Source organism: Dromiciops gliroides, chromosome 5 (assembly GCF_019393635.1).
Source record: "Dromiciops gliroides isolate mDroGli1 chromosome 5, mDroGli1.pri, whole genome shotgun sequence".
NCBI lineage: Eukaryota > Metazoa > Chordata > Mammalia > Microbiotheria > Microbiotheriidae > Dromiciops > Dromiciops gliroides.
In genome coordinates this window covers 164,778,876-164,796,852 of record NC_057865.1, presented here as the reverse complement: position 1 = coordinate 164,796,852, position 17,977 = coordinate 164,778,876, and the positions used below count along the sequence as shown (strand labels likewise).

General features: G+C 41.3%; 1 protein-coding gene across 1 annotated transcript; it reads right to left on the bottom strand.

Annotated features, from left to right (window-relative positions):
* On the bottom strand, positions 1–15,353 carry UCMA (upper zone of growth plate and cartilage matrix associated). Its single transcript, XM_043969100.1, has 5 exons — positions 15,216–15,353; positions 14,720–14,785; positions 14,509–14,604; positions 10,637–10,735; positions 1–400 (listed from the first exon to the last, which is right to left on the bottom strand). The coding sequence occupies exons 1-5, from the start codon at positions 15,271–15,273 to the stop codon at positions 303–305; spliced, it is 417 nt and encodes a 138-aa protein (XP_043825035.1). The 5' UTR covers positions 15,274–15,353; the 3' UTR covers positions 1–302.
* Between the last annotated feature and the right edge of the window lie 2,624 nt (positions 15,354–17,977).

The window sequence follows — 17,977 nt, the reverse complement described above, 5'->3', positions numbered from 1 at the left end:
TATATTAGGTTACTCTGGCTTCTGAACTCTCCAGGACACACAAAAAAGTAAGCATCTGAAAATAAAGAAGCAAAAGCCCTGGCCTTCCTAACCAACCAACCAGAGGGGCTTGGGTGACGGTGGACATCATGATGATATTTGTAAGGCTCCTAACTGTCAAGATCTCTCAACCAGTGTGTCCCAATTGTGTGTGTGTGTGTGTGTGTGTGTGCATGCGTGTATATGTGTGTTAATGTGTGTGTGTCTGTATAGCCAACATTTATAAATGTTCTTTCAAACTTGACAGGTCTCCCAGCTTGAGGTTAGATGCGATGGCGGTTATAGAGGTATGGTGGGTAAAGACCGTCATAGTGCCACTGACGCCATTGTTCAATCTGCTCCCGGCTTCGCTCTTCTTGTTCTGGAGGGGAGAGAACAAGACGATGTCATACACCAGAGTTAGGGGTGCTTTCTATTTCAGAAATGGAACCATAGCCTTTGAGAAGCCCCCAACATGGTGGGTTGTTCTTCCTTGGGGTAACCAGCTAGGAAGGAATTGAAATGAGATGGGCCAGCACTTGTTGGCATCACAACAGTGAGAACGTTGGGACTCTGTGTGGGACCAGCCAATTAAGGACCATAACAAAACCAAGAGACAAAGTTAGAAGGCATTGCTGAGAAATGGCATGTTGGTGATCATGTGCATATGAATATAAGTGTAAGTGTATGAAAACATGTCTGAAAAGATATATTGAAGCTTCAAAATACAAAATTACCTCCCCCCTCTTGCTTTCGAGTGAAAAGGTTGTCACTACTGTTCGAGACGGCTCGGTTCAATTTTATATAGGTCGCTTTAATCCTCATTTTCCTCCTCCTCCTTCTTTAGGTGCTAGAGCTTTACAGCATGCTATATGCTATATGCTAGAGGTCATCTCCCTTTATGTCAAATCTAAATTTGCTGTTCAAAAACTTCCATCCATTTATTCCTAGATCTGCCCTCAGGGGTCAAACAGAAAAAACAAAACAAAACCCAACACCTTTTCTATCTGCCAGCCCTTCAGCTAGCTACTTAAAGATTGCTACCTCATTTTCCTCTAAATCTTCCCCTATCCAGGCTATCCATACCGGGCTGTTTTTAGACAATGAGGTAGTACGGTAGCTAGAGCTCTGAGTCTAGTGTCAGGAAAACCTGAGTTCAAATCCAGCTTTAAACTTCCACTAGATGTGTGACCCCGGGCAAGTCCTTTAACCTCTGTCTGCCTCAATTTCTTTTTCTATAAAATGAGGGATAACAATAGCAACTACTTCTTAGGGTTTTGATGAGCATCAAACGAGATAATATTTGTAAAGTGCTTTGCAAATTTTAAAACACTGTATAAGGGCTATTTCTCCTGATCTCTTTAGGATGGAACTTCAAACCTTTCAGTAACCTGGTTTGCTCTCCTTTCTTACTCTTCCACTTGTGACTGTTCTTCTAAAACCAAACACAGTACTGCAGAAGAGGTCTGAGTCCATACAATATGATGATTGACTCTCTTTATTTCAGGGCAATGAGGGTTAAGTAACTTGCCCAGGGTCACACAGCTAGTAAGTGTCGAGTGTCTGAGGCCAGATTTGAACTCAGGTCCTCCTGAATCAAGGCCGGTGCTTGCTTTATCCACTGTACCACCTAGCTGCCCCAACTATTGACTTCTTGGTCCTACTCACCATGCCCCTCAGGTTTTCATTGAGTGGTTACATTCTGCTATCACCACCAGGTCACTTTCAGATAGTCTGCTGTGTAGCCTCACCTTCTACATCTTGAGAAATTGATTTTTTTAAACAAAGGGCAGCTAGATGGTGCAGTGGATAGAACTCTGGGCCTGGAGTCAGGAAGACTTGAGTTCAAATCCAACCTCATACACTTACTAGCTGTGCGACCTTGGCCAAGTCACTTAACCCTATTTCCCTTAGTTTCCTCATCTGTAAAATGAGTTGGAGAAGGAAATGGCAAACCACTCCAGTATCTTTGCCAAGAAAACCCCAAAAAGGGATCATGAAGAGTTGGACACAACTGAAAATGACAAAAGAACAACAAGAAGAATGAACATTTATTGTACTATGGCAGTGCCCCCTAAACTATGACAGCACTATAAAATTATTCATTTTATAGTGCTAGATTTGCGGTTTCAAGATTTCTAGTGTCATCTGTTCATTTTTTATTTATTTTTATTTAATTATTTATTTTTCTTTTGGGGGGGGGGTCAATGAGGGTTAAGTGACTTGCCCAGGGTCACACAGCTAGTAAGTGTCAAGTGTCTGAGGCCAGATTTAAACTCAGGTCCTCCTGAATCCAGGGCTGTGAATCTACTGTGCCACCTAGCTGCCCCCATTCATTTTTCGAATGCCGTTTTCCTTTACAAAGGTAAATAAATTGTTGTTACTAGCTAGAAAATGTACGTATACATATATACATTTGTGGTCGCCTGCTAACCCATCTAATAAATATAAAATCCCATTGTGCAAAATACTGAATAAAAAACACTGAGTGTTAGCTTAATTATGGTACCCATATGCCTATAGCATATTTTAAAACCTACAGATTAACTCAAGTTAGTTGAGTTAAATCAGAAATTCAGGCCATGAACACAATTTGTATTCTTTTCTTTGTATAAATTCATGACCACCTGGGCAGGGGACAGAGTGTAATCAAAATCTAATCAAAGCTATGAGAGTCCAGGCCCCTATCTCTGTGAGCACAGGCCCAAATTCAGTCATGAGGGTCAGTCAGACTCTCTCTAAGCTTCCTTTTCTCCCTCCTGCACCTCCCCAACCAATCCCAATGCTCAGAGGTCCTGAAGCATAGATCTAGCTCAGGCAAAGGCAACCCACCCTGCTTCCTCACCAATCACCATCCTGTGAACCAAAGGAAGTGAAGGCGCCTAATGTGTCAGAGATGGGATTCTCTTGTAGAAAAAGGGAAAGCTGGTAAGCAGATTTTGTGAGGTGTTACTCAATTCCTTAGTGTTAGAGACCTGTAGCCTCCCTCCACCTTTCTGTTCTACCCCTCAAATATCTCCAACCTTTGTAAAGTACAAACTACCCTCAGGAGTCTGTAAAAGATATCTTTCAATAAATCTCATTTTAATGTGGAAGTTTTATACATGGCTACAAGTCTTCCCTACATGCATGTCCTCCCCGCTCATATCCTCTGGTCACATGAATTTTCTCCACAAGTGCCCCACCATTTATTGACCACATGTATATATATATATATATATATATATGTATGTATGTATGTATGTATGTATGTATGTATGTATGTATATACACACACATACATACATATATATATATATATGTACACACACACACACACACACACACATATATTCCCCAGGTATAGGTAATGTGCACAACAGTCAAAGGCCTTACATCCCTTCTCCATCTCTCCCTTTATGTGTGCCCTAAAGCCTATTTGGTTTATTAGCCCACTGCTGAAAACCTGCCTATTCTCAGATTTGGCCCGGCACCTGTTGGGCTCTTGATGCTCATAACCTCAGTCATAACACAATTTGTTGTAGTAGAAAAAAATCATGACTTTTTCATGGTGCAGTTGTCTTAGATATTTTGTTGTTGAGTCATTTTTCAGTTGTGTCTGACTCTTCACAACCCCCCGATCTGGGGTTTTCTTGGCAAAGATCCTGGAAGGGCTTGCCATTTCCTTCTCTACTTATTTTACAGATGAGAAAACTGAAGCAAACAGGGTCAAATGACTTGTCCAAGGTCACACAGCCAGTAAGTGTCTGAGGTCAGATTTGAACTCAGGTCTTCCTGACTCCAGAACCTATCCACTGTGCTATCTACCTGCCTCATGGCCCTTTTGGTATAGGCCATTTAGGACAAATTTTTTATTTACCATACTTGCTAATGGTAATAATATTAACACTTCTTCAAATTATTTTTCAGACCTGTGAATCCATTAGCATAGGCAGTTCCCAAGGAAAAATTCCTTATACCAGTGCCAGTGTTCTGCAGCATCTTCTTAAAAGGTTAGTCACCAGGCACAGTGAAAAGTTAAGTGATTTACCCAGGGTCACACAGGCAGTGGTCTTGTAAAAAGAGAAGTAGCCTCAGAGCCAGGAGGACCTGGGTCCATGTTCTGCTTCTAACATCCATTGGCCATTTGACCCCAGAGGCCTCCAATGAAGTCCATAGAAGTGGGACTGGAATCCAGATGTTCCTGACTCAAAAGTCAAGTTTCCATCTACTCCTCTACACTGTCTCTCCTTCTTCAAGTATATGTTGTTGTTCAGTCAATGTCCAACTCTTCGTGATCCCATTTGGGGTTTTCTTGGTAAGAACACTGGAGTGGTTTGCCACTTCCTTCTCATTTTACGGATGAGGAAACTGAGACCAACAGGGTTAAATGACTTGCCCAGGGTCACACAGCTAGTAAGTGTCTGGGTCAGATTTGAACTCAGACAGATGAGTCTTCCTGACCCCAGGCCTGGCATTCTATCCACTGTGCCCCCTGGCTTCCCTCTTTTTAAAGTAATAATATTAGTAACAATGTTGAAACAACTTAAGAGCTCATTTTTCCATGTTTTAGCTGGGATTCATACTTTGAGTAGAGAATAGACTAGAGGACCTCTTACCTTCAAACTCTGCAAGTCTATATATCCTTGATTTTTTTTAAACAGATAGATTCACTAAGTTGCAAGGGAAGAGGGTAAAACTCCAGGACATTTGTATTTCCCGGTTAGTATTTTGGCCTGAGATTTCTAAATGTATTCTCAGAGAGGTCTGTATTTTCAACAAGTCAAGCTAGTCTCCCCGTTCCGTGTGTTGGCCAGGATCACATACCTGGGGCTGTCCTCTCGCCTCTGGAAAGCCTGGCTCAAGGCTTTCTAGGTTCTTTGACTTTTTATTATTGTATTCTTTTTACACAAGTTTTCTTGGTAAGAGTACACTTCACAGCAGTCCAGAACAAACAGGTAGAGAGGCCAGGAGCCTCAGGGCTACACAACTGGCTGTTTGCCCTCAAGAACATCTCACTGCCTCTTAGCTGTCTACTGCAATTAGTCCGAGCCTGCCCAACACAAACGACTAAGATGGAGGCAAGAAGGATCAGAGGAAGAGGGTCTTTAGAAAGGAGCTCTCTTTAGTAATAGTCTTTTTAAAAACATATATTTTCTTTTTAAATTTATGGAATAAAACAAGCATTTCCATAACACAGTATTTTTTGGGGGGGGGGGCAGGGCAATGGGGGTTAAGTGACTTGCCCAGGGTCACACAGCTAGTAAGTGTCAAGTGTCCGAGGCCGGATTTGAACTCAGGTACTCCTGAATCCAGGGCCGCTGCTTTATCCACTGCGCCACCTAGTTGCCCCAACACAGTATATTTTTAACAAGATGATTATACATGAAACTGCAAATCTATTATGTGCAACTTGCTATTCTTTTTAAATACATAATAAAATTATTGTGGAAATTTTTTTCTTTTTTCCCCTTTTTTTTTCCTTCTCTCCCCCTACCATAGAGATGGTTACCACTAGACATGAATAGGTATTTGTATGTAAACTTATTCCATGCATACTTCTATTTATCAGTTCTTTCTGTGGATGCAGATAGTGTGCTTCTCCTTATGTCCTATTCAGATATTTGGCATTTATAATAGTCCAAATGACTTATTCGCTCAAAATCATTCTGAAAACAATACTGCTATTACTGTATACGATGTTCTCTTGGTTCTGCACTTCACTCTTCGTTATTTTGTGCACATCTTTCCACGTAAAAGCCCTTTAAAGGACACACCCTCTGTCTTTTCCTCCTTCACTACTCATCGTATAAGACCAGGGATGGAAATGAAAGCCCTGTGGCCTCCCTTTCATTTCCACTCTCTCCCATTCTTACCACTAGCCGGTCTATTGAGAAGAAAAAGACTCCTAATAAAGAGCCCTTGGAATACTACCCGTTCCACTGAATAGTCCCAGGGCAAGAAGGGATAAGACCATTCAGGGATCCGAATGGGAGTCGCTAGTCCAGGGTAGATACATTAAGGAGTTAGAGGTCTTTGCTTCCCTCACCTCAGACACCTTCAAAATATCAGTCAAGGTCCCTGAGCAACCCCAATGGATTCCCAAGGGAGATTCCTCCAGGGGAGGTAAAAAAGGAGAAAATGTCAACTTATGTAGAGGCTGAGTGGACAGTGCTGGACCTGGAGACAGGAAGCTATGAGTTCAGATTCTCTTATAAATACTTACTATCTGTGTGACCCTGGGCAAATTACTGAAACTCTGCCTCGGTTTTCCATTAGAATGGGAGCTCCTTGAGAGCAGGGATTGTGTCTTTGCCTCCTTTATGTACCTTGTGCTTAGCAGAGTACCCAGCACACAGGAGGCACTTAGTACTTGTGGGCTGGCTGACTTTTGGAGGAGAATCTCTCTCTCTCTCTCTCTGTCCCTATATCTATATCTATATCTATATCTATATCTATATCTATATCTATATCTATATCTATATCTATATCTATATCTATATCTATATCTATATCTATATCTATATCTACATCTATATCTACATCTATATCTACGTCTATATCTACGTCTACGTCTACGTCTACATCTACGTCTACGTCTACATCTACGTCTACGTCTACATCTACGTCTACGTCTACATCTACGTCTACGTCTACATCTACGTCTACGTCTACATCTACGTCTACGTCTACATCTACGTCTACGTCTACATCTACGTCTACGTCTACATCTACGTCTACGTCTATATCTACGTCTATGTCTATATCTATGTCTATGTCTATATCTATGTCTATGTCTATATCTATGTCTATATCTATATCTATCTATCTCTATCTCTCTCTCTCTCTCTCTCTATCTCTCTCTCTCTCTCTCTCTATCTCTATCTCTATCTCTATCTCTATCTCTATCTCTATCTCTATCTCTATCTCTATCTCTATCTATCTATCTACCATTTATCTCTGAGCAGCAGCATAGCATAACAGAGAAGGAGCCGACTTTGAACACAAGAATACCTGGGTTCAACACCAAGCTCTAACATAGGTTGTGTGACCTTGGGCATGTGTTCCAGGCAACCCTCTAAGACTGCAAGTGGATGAGTGGGTGCTGACCTGTCCTGATAGAGGGAGTTTCCCCACCAGAGAACTCCCTACGCCAGTAAAATCACAGGGCCGGTCCTTCTGTCTGTCTCTGTGTGTGTCTATCCTTCTCTGGGAGGTCTGGGGGTGAAACTGAAGAACTCCTCTACTGAATCACACTCATTAAAGGGGCCATGACCAGCACATATGCTCTTGTCCTATGACCCAAGCCCCAAACTGCCTTGTTGATCCGGCATCTTCTCAAGCTTACAGGTTTCAACATTTGATGTGTGGGCTTTTGGGTCAACTTGGCACTCTCCATGTCCCTTTGTCACAGGAGTTTGACTCGCCTTTCCTCTAAGTCTAAGGTATTCCCTTCCTCATTTGTACACTGGAGGGATTCCGTAGAATTTTCTGTCGATTGTACCACCCTGTGTGGAGGGTAGAAGAGGAGGAATTACCAGAAAGCCATGCTTTCACCCTGCTAATCTACACTATCACTTGCATCACCTCCATGTATACGAAGTCCAACAAGACAGCCCCCATTAAGAATTCCCTCAAGTTTTCACTATAGCCAAGACCTTTACAACTACCTCATTACTTTGGCGGTATAAATCAATGTGAGGATTCTTTAAGGTCTTGAATTCAAGTTCTTAGCTGTGGAAGAGAGCCAGAGAGGCTTGAGCATATGAGGCATGGCTTTAATATTGCTCATGCCTTTTTGTAAAAATGGAATAGCGTACAGGGATTTCCCCTTTTAGCAAAGACAGTCACATGGGCTTTTTCCCTAGACAAGAGAATTATCAGGATTTCACTAAGCTTTAGGGGTTCTGTACAAGGTCACTTTCCTGAGCTTCAGGTCAGATCTTATTCAGTAAGATACAGTAGCATACAGCCATCCTCCTGTCTATTATCCCATACTGTACCACCCCTCTATAGCCCAGATAGCTCATCACTGACTGACAGCCAGGCCCAAGTTTCTTCTTCTTTAAAATGAAAGGGTTTGGAGTAGCTGAGAATTAAAATCTCTGACCCTATGAATGTGGACATAGCAAGAAGACTGACTTCACTCACTGAAAATATAAAATTTCTCTGTAAAGATATATAGAAACCTCAGTTTGGTAATTAATTTAAAAATGCAGTGTTGGGGATAGTTAGGTGGTACAATGGTTAGAGCACTGGGCCTGGAGTTAGGAGGAACCGAGTTCAAATTTGTCCTCAGACACCTACTGTGTGACCTTGGGCAAGTCATTTTGTTTTGTTTTGTTTTGTTTTTGGGGGGTGAGGTAATTGGGATTAAGTGACTTGCCCAGCGTCACACAGCTAGTAAGTGTCAAGTGTCTGAGGCCAGATTTGAACTCAGGTCTTCCTGACTCCAGGGCTGGTGCTCTATCCACTGTGCCACCTAGCTGCTCTGGGCAAGTCACTTTTTTTTCCTTTTTTTTGTTTTTTTGCAGGAAAGTGGAGATTAAGTAACTTGCCCAGGGTCACACAGCTAGTTAAGTGTCAAGTGTCTGAGGCTGGATTTGAACTCAGGTCCTTCTGAATCCAGGTCCAGTGCTCTATCCAGTGTGCCACCTAGCTGCCCGCCTTGGGCAAGTCACTTAACCCTAATTGCTTCCCTCCAAAAATGCAGTGCTCAGGGGCTCTTAAAAATTGTTCCAGGTATCCAAGTGATTGGGCTATATCAATATAAAAAAGCCATTGGCAGGGGAGAAGCTAGGTGGTGTAGTGGATAGAGCACCAGCCTTGAAGTCAGGAGGACATGAGTTGAAATCTGGCCTCAGACACTTGATACTAACTAGCTGTGTAACCCTGGGAAAGTCACTTAACTCTGGTTGCCCTGCAAAAAAGAAAGAAAGAAAGAAAGAAAGAAAGAAAGAAAGAAAGAAAGAAAGAAAGAAAGAAAGAAAGAAAGAAAGAAAGAAAGAAAGAAAAAGAAAAAAAAAGAAAGGCAGGAAGGAAGGGAGGGAGGGAGGAAGAAAGAAAGGGAAGAAGAAAGGAAGGAAGAAAGAAAGAAAGAAAGAAAAGAAATGAAATGAAAAAAGAAAAAAAAAGAAAAAAAGCCATTGACATCAGTAGCCACCATGTTGCTGTGGGAAGGTTGTTGTCTCCTACTAGCATTCATTGTTGGATGATTTGTGCCTGTGCTTGGCTCGTGTTTTACAGACTTGTTTTCTAATTCACTGCTCTCAGTTTACTCCCATCCTGAGGTTAGACCTCTGTAAATGTGTGGCAGGTAATTCCTTGGGTTTTTCAAAGCTGGGGCTGGGGATTAGGCGGCCCGGCGGGGGGGGGGGTGCGGGGGGGGAAGAGAATGAAAAGTCTGGTATTTGTCCAAGCTTCTTGGAAAGGAATTTAAATATCCCACTGCCATCATCATCACTACTTATTGGATGAGTTGCTAAGGCAGAGAAAAAACAGCCAGGTTCTGGGAAATCTGGGGGGATGGAATAGGCAAGTAGGTAAAGTGGTGCTGAACTGGAGCTATAGTCAAAGGGTCTTTGGGGACCCATAAGTGAGTCATTAGCCAAATACAGGCTCAACTAGAGAGACTGATTTCAATCTCTCCCCATCCAGAAATTTACTAAACGAGGACCCACGATCACAAAACAGACTCTTGGGTTTCCCTAAGTGTGACAATAACTTTCAAATATTTATAACTAATGAGGCTTCAGTTCCACATCTTCATCTGCCTATCAGATATCCCCACCGGGCCCTCAAACTCAAGATATCCTAAACCAAATTCATTCTTTTTTTCCTCTAATTTTTTCTTCTTTCTGACCATTTTCTTTCTGTGGCATCATCCTTTACTCATTCTTCCATGGAAACTCTGTATTATCTTTGCTTATTCGCTCTTCTATATCTCTATTGCTATTGTTGTTTGTCCTTCATTCTCAAAGAGGACCTCAACATCAGGTGATATCATCACTTGCAGTGAATAGGATTTAAGTGAGGGAGAGCTGTGCAAGGTCACCAACCTCACTTTCTCCTTCAGAGACATCTGGGTCCAGTGGCAAGATATACATCACCACGACTGGAGATGGCCCTGGATTTTTTAAGGCAATTGGGGTTAAGTGACTTGCCCAGCGTCACACAGCTAGTAAGTGTCTGAGTTGAGATTTGAAACTCAGGTCCTCCCAACTTCAGGGCCACTGTGCCACCTAGCTGCCCTCTTTACTTCTGATATCTAATCAATTTCCATGTCATATTGATCCTACTTCTATAATATTTCTTGTATTGGTCCCCCTCATTCTCAATTCCTACTTCCATCATTCTAGGGCAGGCCCTCATTACCTCCCATCTAGTCTATGGCAATAGCCTAGCAAGTCTTCCTAACTCTACTCTCCCACATCTAATCCATCCTTCACACAGATTTTTACCAGTATAAAAATGCTAACCCAGAGGTGTGTATGTGTGTGCAGGGGAAAATGATGTGATTTTCACCTCTCTCTCTCTCTCTCTCTCTCTCTCTCTCTCTCTCTCTCTCTCTCTCTCTCTCTCTCTCTCTCTCTCTCTCTCTCTCCTCTCTCTCTCTCATACACACACATACAATCCTTACCATCATTCTGCTCCTCCACAAAGTTCTCAAACTCATTCCTTTGCTCCTCATAATACTCCCGTCGATGCTCATCTGCTCGCAGCTGTTGCCTGTTCTCTGCTGTGGAAGAGAATTTACACAGAGTTTACAAGGAGGAAGGAAATGCCTAACTTCTTAGGAAAACCCAATAGTTAAGCCCAGTGATTGCTTCTCATTGCATCTCTCCCTGGGGAGAAGCAGATACAGACTATCATGACGGAGAGGAAGTGGGTAAGGGCTACTACAGCTAACCTTCAAACCTGCCACAGAACCCCTAGGGAATCCAGCATGAGGTAAATTATTTACCTAATGAGTGGACTTGGGCCAGGAATAAAGCTGCAAGATTTTGGGAGTACCATGCTCTCAAGCAGGGATGTTTTTTAAATGAATATTACTTTCATACACAAACATATTTTCTAATGGCAGAAATTCTACTCTCCCTGGCACAGAGAATGAACTGCTTTGTGATCATTCAAATCACGTGTGTTAGTTACAGTGAAAAGTTGAACCCTCCAGTGAACAGTAACTATAATGACCTTGGCCAAGCCTCTTAATGCCTCTGGGACGGTTTCCTCATCTGTAAAATGAGTTTTAGACTAAATGACCTCTAAGGTCTCTTTTATCTCTAAATCCCATGATTTTTACTGTAGGTGTAAGAAAGACTAGTCATAAAAAGAAAAAAAGGGTTTGCTTTTGATATAAGTAATTTTTGATTATTATCCTTACTACTTCTTGTTGTTGTTCTGCACTTGTGTAGTAGGGATAATTAAGTGACTTGGAACAAAGTTAGTTAAATCTGGCTTTGATTTCAGATCCAATGCCATTTCCACCATGCCATGCAGTCTCCAGATTGTTTGATGAAATTAAAGAGATGTAATCTGAGATGTAGGTTGAGAGCAAATAGGGACATAGCATTTGTGGGCTGTCCGGAAGGCTTGAAAATTATTTCAAGCAGTCGATCAATCAACAAGAATTTATTAAGCTCTTACTTTGTGGACTTAATTCTGAGGAAACAAAGGCAAAAGCATTCTCTGCCCCCAAGAGCTTCTATTCTAATAGGGAGACATAAATAGTTACATACCAGATACATAGTTACTGTTCACTTGGGGTTTCAACTCCTCACTGTAACAGGACAATCACCTGCCTAGAAATTCTGGACAAGAGGATTTGTCTGATTATACAACCTCCAATCTCCTTAGCTTTTTTTAGCTGCTACACTAAACTATTACTCAGACTGAGAAATGAGACTTGCAGATATTTTTCAGATGAACTGATGCCTAACTCTGCCTTCCGGTGACTTGGACAAAATAACACAATCTTAAAAAACAACTGACATTGATAAAGTGCTTAGGACTTATAAAGTATCATCATTACTTGATCAAAACTGGATGGATGGATGGATGAATGGGTAGATAGATAGATAGATAAAGGTACGTATGAAGTGCTTAACCTGTGCTTAAGTTAAGTAATACAGGTTTTATAGGCAAACCCTGATTTTTTTTTGCACACCTTCATATCTCCAGAAAATGATATTTTGTATTTAATTTTAGAAGTAAAGTATAATTGTTCATTTAACATTTTTAATTTTTAAAAATTTGTCAATTAAAATAATGTCCTTTATGATCAAGTACTTAGTAAACACATTTTTAATAAAAAATAAAAGTACAGCTCTCTGGGCACACATATTAAGGTAATGCATTGGATACAACTATGAAATGCTGCTTGCCCTTCGTCCCACCCAGCCTGAGGTATAGCCACGGAGGCCATCATTCAGCACTATTGACGGGAGTTTGCTGGGTATAGGTTGCCCAGTGAGAGCAAGTGGAGAAGTTACTGTAGAGCCAGGAGTGTCCACCGTGCTATCCTGTGCCTCCTGCAGGATATGGGTGAGCTTGTTCCACATACACTGTGTATCTGTCTATGCTGAATGCCTGAAAGCTTCAACCTATACCTCACTAGCTGGAGCCAGCTGAAAAGGAAGGCAAACATTGTCATCTCCTGAAAAAATGCCCATTTTTCAAGTAGCAACATATCCAGGAGTTTGCTTTTCTGGAGTCTTTCTTTTGAAAACTATTTGATTCATTGAAAGCTACTTTAATTTAAAAAAAAATATGAGAGCTTGTTCTGCTTTACTATGCATATTTGTTACCAGGGTTCTTTTTTTTTTCTTTCTTTTTCAGTGGGGTGGGGAGGCAAGAAGGAGATAAGGGGAATTTTAATTAGGTGGAAAAATATTTAATTGAAATTTAATGCCGTATGTTCCTGAAATCAAATTCTGAATGCAAATTTATGTGAGGACCATATTTTACCTTCTTATTGAGATATTCTTTATCTAACTCAGAAAAGACAGTTTACCCCTGAACTCCTTGACCCTTTCATCCTCATCACATGAAAAAATTCTATTGTATTTCTACCAGTCAGTTAGTAATCAAATAACTATATATTGAGGGCCTATGATGTACAAGACACTATGCTACGTGCTGCAAAGGAAACAAATTATACACATACATATATGAGTCATCTTGGGCCATGTTTGGAGTCAAGAAGACCTTGGTTCCAACCTTACCTCTGTTACATACTGGCTGGATGACCAAAAGCAAGTCACTGAACCACTAAGGGCTCCAGACAACTCACCAAAAACTAAAAGTTTTGGGGGCAGCTAGGTGGTATAATGGATAATGCACTGGCCCTGGATTCAGGAAGACCTGAGTTCAAATCCAGACTCAGACACTTGAAAGTTACTAGCTGTTTGACCCTGGGCAAGTCACTTAACCCTCATTGCCTGCAAAAAAACAAAAAAACCTAAAAACTAAAAATTAAAAAAAATAAATTAAAAATTTTCGATGAACAAAAATCTATATCCTCTCCCTTACTTCCTCTTCCTATTAACAAAAAAGAAAAAGAAAACAATATCCTTATATCAAATATGTAAAGTCAAGCAAAACAAATTCCCTCATTAGCCATGTCTGAAAAAAGTGTGCCTCCTTTTATAGCCTGTATCTATGACCTCTCTGACAGGAGATGGGTAGTAAGGTTCTTCATCCATCCTCCAGAATCAGGGTTGGTCATTGTTTTGATCAGAGTTCTCCAGTATTTCAAGAGTGTTTGTCTAAGACTTTAATATGTAGACAATTTGGCACCTCTGCTTCTGTGGAGTAAGTTTCCACACTGAACTCCCCACACTGATAAAATTACAGCTTCAGATGAAAAGATATAGACATAAACAGAGACAGACAGACAGACAGAGACAAACACAGAGCTAGAGACAGAGACAGAGAGAAACAGAGACACACAGAGAGGCAGAGAAGCAGAGAGAAAAACAGGCAGAGAGATAGAGAGGAACAGAGAAAGAGAGACATACAGAGACAGAGAGAGAAATACATTAATGCTCTGCGATTTTCTCAGATGGGAATATCTTCTACCAATTCAGGCAATTTAATAAATAAGTCTTAGAAAACTATTTGAGGCTTAGAGAGGTTAAGAAATTTGTTAATGATTGTACAACTAATAAATGTCAGAGGTCTTCTGATGCCAGATCTAGAACTCTACTCTGTGTCACTCCTTCTATCATAAAATACCATCTATAGATATGAAATGCAAACATAAAATACACACTAATTATGTACTAGTGTATATGAGGATATACATAATATAAATATTGCTAGGTAATATGGCAAATGAAGAGAACCATGACAAAAAAACATATTTTCTCTAATTTTGAATGAATGAAAGTCCCTTTTCCTAGCTTTTACCCTCCGTCCCACAAATACTCCTTCTGTCTCCTAGGAGACAACTCAGGAGAAGGAGACAGAGAAAGTAACTTGGCACAAACATCTATTGGTCTCCTCACCCACCGTTCAGCTCATCCCGGGATTTGATGGATCTCTTGCCTCGCTTCTTGAAGAAATTCGAAGCATCTGACTCCTGGAGGAAGATCTTCTTCTTCAAATCTGGAAGCAGAAACACCGATGAATCACAAAAAGCGCAGGGCCACAGAGATGCTCCAGGGACAGCTAGCAGGAGGTGCTGGCTTCCCCTCTTGGCTGACCCAGCAGTTCTACTCACTTTTGTTGTCCTCTTCTCCAACTGTTTGCTTGGAGCCCACAGCAGCACCTTCCCCAGCCTCAAGAACTTGGTGAAAATAACACAGAGACATAGTTGAGTGCAATGAAGCAGCCCAGCATCCTATGGGTGAAACCCTTAACCCACAGCCATTCACAAGGTCATAGCCTTAAACTCTGATTTCCTAATCACTAGTTTAGGGTATTCATTCTCTCACCTCCAAGTGACAGGATATACCCCTTCCTAGGAAACCACAAAGCTGGCTGCTCTGTGTAATTTTCTTTAGTACACACACACACACACACACACACACACACACACACACACACACACGCACACGCACACGCACACGCACATGCACACGCACACACACACATGCACACTCCTGCAGTAATCTAGAAAATAGTTTCTCCTCCTATAGCATCAGGGCAGAGAGTGTAGCTACCTGGTTTGTCTTTGCTTTAGAAAGATCTGGGTTGTCTCTGTTTCTCATACTTACTTGCTAAAAGCACAAATGCGGTGAGGCAGGAGAGGAAAAGGATCTGCTTCCAAATCATCTTTGCTGAGCTTCAAGATTACTCCTTGGAATAACAGAGAAGAGGAAGCAAATTTTGGAGATTCAGATTCAGGTTCTTCCTATGTCAGGCAGCCTTGGAGGAAGGGAAGAAAGGGGAAAGAGGCTGGCAGAAGGGATGCCCTGCTGAGGAAAGGGGAGGGGTGTGCTTTCCCTGTGGCTTCCATTGGCTCTTCCTGGATGGGGTATTGGAGATGTTTCAGGCAACTTGAAAACATCTGCAAAAGCTGAACTTTGTTGGAAGAGTTATTTGGGCACCTAGAATGGCAACCCTGTACCACACCTGCCAGTCATAAGGTCCTGGACAAATGATGCACTGCTTAGAGTGCCCAGGCCAGGAGTCAGCTTTCAAATGGCAGAAATCCAGGATTCAAAAAGACCAGGAAAGCTCATATTCTGCCTTCAGGAATGCTTGGTAAAGGCTTCCAGCTGATAAATTCTATTGAAAGAGAAGCATCAAAGAAGCATGGAAAGACTTATATGATCTGAAGTAAGTGAAGTAAGCAGAACCAGGAAAACAATACACAACATTACAAATATATAAATAGGAGGAAGGAAGGAAGACAGGGAGGGAGGGAGGAAGGAAGGAAACAAAGAGAAAAACAAAGAAACATAGAAACTGAATATTATTATAATAACTAAACTTGGCCCCAGGGAAGAGAGGAGAAAATACATTTTTTTCTTTGCAGAGATAGGGGACAATGGACATGAAACATTGCACATATTATCAGACAATGTGTCATTAGGTTGGCTAAATATTTTTTTCTAATTCTTTGTTATGTCATTGGCCAGGGAGAAGGGATATATTGAGAAGTAATCGTTGTTATTGTTCAGTCATTTCTGAACTATGTGATTTCCTTTGGGATTTTCTTGGCAAAGATACTGGAATAGTTTGCCATTTCCTTCTCCAGCTCATCTTCAGATGAGGAAACTGTGGCAAAAAAAAAGGTTAAGTGACTTGCTCAGGGTCACACGGCCAAATCTGAACTCAGGTCTTCCTGACTTCAGGCCAGGCACTCTATCTGCTGTACCAGAAATACTGGAAATTAAGAAGTAAAGGTGACACAAAAAGAGAAGATTTTTAAAAAAGATTTACTCTCTTTAGCTACTGCATTAAGAAAAAAAAAACCCACAACTTTTTTTTAATTGGTGAAATCCTCACTGCCAACATGACATGTAGGCTGTGTGTATGTATGTATGTGTATGTGTGTGTGTGTGTGTGTGTGTGTGTGTGTGAGAGAGAGAGAGAGAGACAGAGACAGAGACAGACAGAGACACAGAGACAGAGAGAAGAGGGAGAGGCAGAGAGACACAGAGACACAGAGACAGAGAGAGACATATTATTGATAAAACAGAATCATTACAAGGACACACATATCACTTGCCAACAAAAAAGAAGTGAGTTCAAATTCTTCCTCAATCACTTACTAACTCGGTGGCCCTGGCCAAGTCACTTAGTCTCTCTGGGTTTCAGTTTCATCATTTATAAAATGAGGGTTTGGGGTTAGATGGCCTGTAAGTTCCCTCTGAGCTCTAAATCTATGATCCTGTGACCCTGTGTCTCTGAAACTGAGGTCACTTGTATACCATGAACTATCTCTAAGCTAATATTCACTCTCACGGGGAACCTTAGGCTTGAAAATCTCAAAGCGTTTTAAGAAATAGTAATGGATATGCTCACCTCTCCTTTTAGGTAGCTAACAATGTCACAAAAACCCCATGTGGCAGGGAGTACAAGTACTATTGATTTCCATTTTTTGAATAAAGAAACAAGTTCATATGAACACTTGTCCATGATCACGTAGTTAGTACATATGAGTCAGAATAGAAACCCAAGTCTCCAAAGTCATCATTCTTTCCACTCTACCACACAGCCTCAGAATCAATACTCCCACTTTATAATCACCACTATTGGTCACTCTTTTAGAAGTCTCCTTTTAAAATACGAACGTGCAACAAGGAATGTCTACATGTGCTCAAGAGCGTCTCCAAAGCATTTCTACTTCCCTAGGTGAGTAGTCAGAGACATTGTGTGTAAGTGTCCGTCTCCATTAATGAATCATGAAAATTTATTTTTTAAAGTATTAATACTTTTAATCATTCAGTCAATAAACATCTGTTAGGAGCCAGAGGCTGCTAAGTACTGGAGACACAAAGAAAGGTAAGACAGTCCTTGCTCTCAAGGAACTCACAGTCTAGTGTGTGTGTGTGGGGGGGGGGGGTGGCGCAACATGCATACAACTATGTACAAACAAGATAAATCCAGGATAAATTGGAGAGAATCAACAAAAGAAAGGCACTGGCATTAAAGGGAAAGGCAGAAACCTTTGTAGAAGGTAGGATTTTAGGTGGGACTTAAAGGAAGGCAGGGAAGGAAGGAGCGCTTGACGGACCACCAGTAAAAACACAGTCTTGTTCAAGGAACAGTAAGGAGTTCAATGTCATTGGATCACAGAAAGGAGATGAATTAAATCCAGGAAGACTGGAAAAGTTAAAGGAGGCCACAGCATGAAGGGCTTTGAATGCCAAAGAGAGGATTTTATATTTGATCCTAGAGGTAATAGGGAGCTACTGGAGTTTATTGTATAGGGTAGGGAGGAGTGGTAACATGGTCAGACCTGCATTTTAGGAAGATTAATTTAACAAGTGAGTGGAGGATAGACGAGTGGGGAGACAGGCCAACAGGC

What these genes read in the sequence shown, in the direction of transcription:
- UCMA (XM_043969100.1), bottom strand. Translation starts at nt 15,273, where the DNA reads ATGATTTGGAAGCAGATCCTTTTCCTCTCCTGCCTCACCGCATTTGTG. An exon ending in CGCATTTGTGCTTTTAGCAA is followed by an intron (nt 14,786 to 15,215) that starts GTAAGTATGAGA and finishes ATTTTCACCAAG; the next exon opens with TTCTTGAGGCTGGGGAAGGT. An exon ending in TGGAGAAGAGGACAACAAAA is followed by an intron (nt 14,605 to 14,719) that starts GTGAGTAGAACT and finishes TTCTGCTTCCAG; the next exon opens with ATTTGAAGAAGAAGATCTTC.